This window comes from Macrobrachium nipponense, chromosome 14 (assembly GCF_015104395.2).
Source record: "Macrobrachium nipponense isolate FS-2020 chromosome 14, ASM1510439v2, whole genome shotgun sequence".
NCBI lineage: Eukaryota > Metazoa > Arthropoda > Malacostraca > Decapoda > Palaemonidae > Macrobrachium > Macrobrachium nipponense.
Window position 1 is genome coordinate 26,087,655 of NC_087207.1, and position 6,000 is coordinate 26,093,654.

The 6,000-nt window shown below is 35.6% G+C and overlaps 1 protein-coding gene across 1 annotated transcript in view; it reads right to left on the reverse strand.

The window, feature by feature from the left end:
• LOC135226421 (mucin-2-like) overlaps positions 1 to 1,947 on the reverse strand; it is a 105,876-nt gene extending 103,929 nt beyond the window's left edge. Inside the window, exon 1 of the mRNA XM_064265960.1 lies at positions 1,494 to 1,947. Coding sequence (XP_064122030.1) covers positions 1,494 to 1,745 — 252 coding nt within the window. The 5' untranslated portion in view covers positions 1,746 to 1,947. The remainder of the gene's footprint in view (positions 1 to 1,493) is intronic.
• Between the last annotated feature and the right edge of the window lie 4,053 nt (positions 1,948 to 6,000).

A 6,000-nucleotide genomic window follows, 5' to 3' on the forward strand; every position in this document is an offset into this window, starting at 1 on the left:
AAAGTACTGTATATCCTAATACTACATCTAGAAAAATCAATCGATATTTGCATGTGCAAGTATTTATGTTATTGTTAGTTATTATTATCATTATAACCATTGTTATTTTTATTGCCTATATGAAAAGAGCAACGGTCAATATTCTATAGCAGTTAAAACTAATAATATACCAAAACCAAATTAAATCCCAAAGTATAATACCAAAATATCCAGAGAGACCTCCACAAGTCATATGCATTAAATTTCAATAATATATGAGCAGAGATGAATACAGTATAGCATGCGATACATACTGTTGCCACAACAGAAAACAGGGTAGCTGAGCACATGGCAACCTTTAATATGAAAATGACCAAGAGGTTAAATATTTCAAATGAAAATCAATCAAAATATGTGAAGTTGTATGTTCTACAACAAAAGTAAGATAAAAAAAACTAAACTAAAAATGCCTTCACGAGGTTATTGATCTGAAGGGATCAATTTCGAAACCAAATTCGGCCAAACAAAAATAAACAAATTTATATATATATATATAGATATATATATATATATATATATATATATATATATACGTATATGGATCAATTTCGGAAAACAAAATTCGGCCAAAACCAAAACAAAAATATATTATTTATATACATATATATATATATATATATATATATATATACCCCATATATATATATACTATATATATATATATATAATAAAATTATGACTATTTAATTTTCAACGTTGACTTTACCATACAAAAATTAATGAGTAGGATAAGATGGAAATAGTTTCAACATACAGCCAGATCATAATTAGCTTGGTTCATACCATGTATAGTACTATCCTGAATTTTATTTTCATACCTACGAAAAAAATGCTGTATTATTACGCACGCAAACATTCGATTTCCACGTTCTTGCGAGCGAGCACACCTTTAAGAGCGAAACCACAAACTGGAAGCAAAGCAAGTCAAGCAATTCCCTTTTTTTAACAACAGGCTTTTCAATATCAAGGCAGAGGCGAGGGAAAATCAGCCTTGCGTGTCCGTGACCGAGATACGATAGTAGCATGTGGGCGGTGACCATTGTTCCCAATCGCCACGTTCCTCCCCGCTGCGCAGCAGCAGCAGCAGCAGTAGCGGACCCAAGTTGCCTTAAACGACGGTCACTCCACCAACAAAGAAGGTGCCAAACCCAGCCCTGCAACTCTCGTGTCAAACGACGCAAGCAAAGGGCGGAAAAGATGAAAAAAAAAAAAAAAGACAGTGTCTACACCAAAGAGATTTTTGTACCCGGAGGAGTGTGCGTGCGTGTGTATGCGAGAGACGTGCTTCGGACGGGGCACAGAAATACACACACACGTACATACACAAACACACGCACACAAACACACATACACACAGCCTCTACCAACCAACTTGACCAGGCCCACGCTGATGAGGTCCCTCACTCACTGGTCGGCCCTCTCTCTCTCTCTCTCTCTCTCTCTCTCTCACTCACCTCCAGATCCTCGTAGGTTTTGAAGGCGAGGAAGGCGAAGCCTTCGATCACGTCCTCCTCGAAGAGCGGGTCCCTGGGCGGCCGACTCTTCTTGCGAGGGCGTGGCGGCTTGGTCCGCACCAGGGGAAGGGCCTCCTCGCAGCTATCGTCCTCGGATCCCTTCAGAGCACCCTCCGAGATCTCGGCCTTCATTTTCAGGGCTCTCTCGCGGCGTCTGCGGTTGCTGCTCTTCGTCGTCGCCTTCTCCTCCATTATTTAAGAATACGCGGCGGCACACTTCTGATTCCCACTACTCTCCACCACATGAGGATCACAAAACATAACCTCCGCGCACGAAAGAACTCACTGATCTACACTGAATCAAGCATCAATACAAGCGACTCGAACAACACCACAACACGAGCAAGACCTTCAAATGGCGGCGAGAGACAACACTACTGAGCCGCCGACCTGCCAACAGCCTTTACCGTCTTTCTCTCCGCCTGACAAACTAGTTCCCGCGCACACCCACCACGCAACTACACTTTCCTTTATCCTAACTTTAATCGTACATAACACACGACACGAGACATGACTTATTCACTTATCGTTGAAGTCTGTCGCATTATTTACCGCCAGCAAGTGAAAACCGCGGGAAATGATCACGTCTCATTAATATTGATGAATCTCCGTAAATTTCAGCTTTAACAAATGACCATTTTCATTTGCAATCTTACAATAAATAGAAAAAATATTTATACTGAACACGACGCGAAAACTTAACGCTTGAGATAAACAAGATAAGCTATCAGGTGTGCTCTTTGCAAATAACGTTAAGAGATAATGATTAATTAAAAGTTAAAACAATGCAAATCACAATGGTATGCATGACCGTGATTTAATATTAAACAAATTCGTTGTTGGAAACTTTGTTGTATTGCCACCTTTACATTAACGTTTATCCTAACTTTTTTTTTTAACAGGAGAACAAACTAAGTAATAATTATTTATTATAGTTTCCTGACATCCCTTTATATAGTGAACCACTATGGCATTCCAAACAATCATTATCAACGTGGTACTGATTTTCTGCACACCGCAAAAATTACTTAAAGGTCTTAGCCACTGTGACCTTTCAACCTGTACGACCTTTAGTTCATAAAGTTTCCTTAAAATTTATAACAGCGATCTTGAGAACTTGTTTTGCTAATGGAATTCTTGTTTTACTTAGGGAAATTTAAAGTATTTTTATTTATAATATTTGTATTGTATTATACCCAGAAGTTATCAAATTGTAGACCTACATCCTTCGTCAAGGAGTGGTATTGCAACTTATAAGGATTGAGTGCACATCAACCTTAACATGGCAAGGAAAACAAGTTATAATAAATCGCTGTCAATGATTTAACATGGCAAGTTATAAAGGTTGACTTAACTAATGTCAAGTTGATAAGGTTTAAACATGTGTGAGCACATGGCCTTACAGAACCGTTATTTGAGTGCATAAGTAATCACACACACACACACACACATATATATATATTATATATATATATATATATTATTATATATAAATAAATATATATACTATATATCATTAATTATATATATATAGATATATGTAAATATATATATATATATATATATATATATATATATATATATATATATATATATATGTGTGTGTGTGTGTGTGTGTGTGTGTGTATTAATTATACTATATATATACATACTATATATATATATATATATATATATATATATATATAGATATATATATATATATATATATATATATACAAATATATATTTTATATGATTTATATATATATATATATATATATATATATATATATATATATATATATATATATATATATATATCACCATCCCAGCTTTAACTACTTACCGTGGCGTCATTTCCAGACAAAAACATCTGGCATTAACGACTGACACGCTGGTATCTCTCCACATTTATCACTACTTTTTTTCTCTATTCCTGCACTCTCTCTCACAGTTCAAGAAGCGCTCTTGCCCAGGTTTGTCCTGTGTAAGAATAGTTCATTTGAATGACAATTAAATTTATGGTTGCAGATTAATAATAATATTTCAGAAAAGGAGAAACAGACCCATGTTTTACGGAGTCATCGAACACGTTTCGCCTCTGTTAAGTACTACCTAGTATCTACAGTTGTGTTGGGAGGCAAAACTTGTTGCACCTTCCCTGTATCAAACATTCAACTTTAACTTATTTGTACACCTGTGTCTGTCTGTACACTATGTCCGAGTAAAATAGGCATATATAGTATATATATATATATATATATATATATATATAATATATTATATAATATATTATTATATTAATAATTAAGTATATTTATATAATATAACGTTAATACTATATATATATTATATATATTATATATATATTACATATATATAATCTATATATAATATATGATAATATAAATATATAATATTATATATATAATATATATAATAAATATAATTATAATATATATAATTATATATTTTTTTTTTATATATAATATAATATATAAATATATAGATATAATATAATTTATATAATATATTTATCTAATAATATATATCCTTATATATTTTTTTTTTATATTATATAATTTTTTTTTAATATATATATAATATATATATAGACACACACACACCACTGTTCTAGCAAATGAAATACAATTATAGTCTTTTTTTCAAACGCTTTATGGGCAGAACGCGGCTTCCTGAGGAAGCTCATTTTATTGAAAACTAATTTTTATTTCACCACAATATAACGTACAATTACCGCTTCTCAACAGCCCCCTCCCCCAACAACACCACCCCAACCAACCCCAAAAAAAAGAATTTTAGATTTCTACACCAGTGAAGCATCTCCAAAGTTATATAGTGCGTCTAGCAAACCTTACGTTGTTCCTACATTATAATTTGAGTTAAGTTACTTTTCAATAGGTATCCAGGAGTCAAAATAAATCAATCAAGCTTTTCCCCCCTCAAGTGGAACCATACAAATACCTGTCTTCGTACACCTGCTATCGGCAACGCTGTCAGCTACCTACGAGTACCTACAGCACTGTGTTGCGTCCAACAAGGGCACGCAGTCGAGGTGATTAGACCGTGTACCTCACGCTACTGGCTGTGGGTAGTACGCCGATGCTAAATATACTTTTATGTTGGTGCAACTTATGATGAGTGGGGGGGGGGGGGGAGTTTTGGTGCGTTTTGAAAACGAAATACCGGCGGGAACTCATACAGTAAGGGAAAATAACGTACCATAGTAGTCTACAGTTTCTTTATAGATCTAGTGTTTTTGCATAAGCGTCTCATACAGTTCTTGTAACGGGTAAAAATAAGCGATAAATACAGTGTCTATGAATAACAGACAAAGCACTCTTAACGGTACAGAATTCTCAAAAACACGTTGGCATATATGGAGGTCATTACTAATCACCTAAAAACTAGAGTACCATGACTGGCAACAGTCCTATCTTGGTTTTAGGAAAAATTAAAAAAAAATATATATATTTTTCATATAAGAGCAAATCATCGCTTACAGTTTATTTCTGAATTAAATCATGAGCATTAGTTTTCATAACGTTGCAAGTTCTCTTACTTAGCATAAGATATCAAAATATGGTTAATGAGAACATTACACAACTTAAGGTGGCTCACGTCACATCACAATGTTACGCCTTACTGAACTCCAATTCCCAATTGCGTGACGCGTAAAAAAATAATTGTGTCTGATCTCCAACTAATTTCAAGCAAAATTAGATTCATTTGCACGCTGGATTAAATCTGGCTGTGTCCATCAGCGTTTGCTGAAGGAGAACCCATTTCTCAGGCACTGCGTGCGTGCACACACAGTAGGCCTATTTTTTAGATTGATATCCCCAAGCTGGTTTTTCCCTCTTTTGCTTTTCATTCCTAAACTCTGGCCTCCTTCGTCGAACTTGGCTGTTCAGCTTCTCTTAACTTTTTAACTTAAGCCAATTTTCACCCACTGATTTGAAACAAATCCTGTTGGTGACCTCCTTGGTTTGAAAATGCGACTAGTTAAACTACTACTAAACCTAGTACTAACACCATTAGCTTTTTTGTATTGGTAACCTCCACCACAGCCTGACTAAGCCACAAAGTCTATTACCCTCACCAACAGCAAGAAAATCTGCTTCACCCGAATGTTAACGGCCACATGGTCCATCTCATACAGTCTTCCCCGAACCAAGTCACACAACCGCTCGTTCCGGTTGTCCGCGAACGCGGCTTCCAGAAAAGGTCGCCCCAAGACATTCCAGTACTACCTCGTTCCAGCGAACTCGCTCCCATCCCTTCCCGCTCGCTCTCGCCCAGGCCGAATTCAAGCCAGGAACCACTCATACGGACGTGGAAGGAAGGCGTTTACGCTGTGACGTCTGACTCTGGCTACTTGCGTGGCGCGAGTTCCTGCTTCTGTTTTCATGCTATAGAAACAAAGACGAAATTTATATTGTGA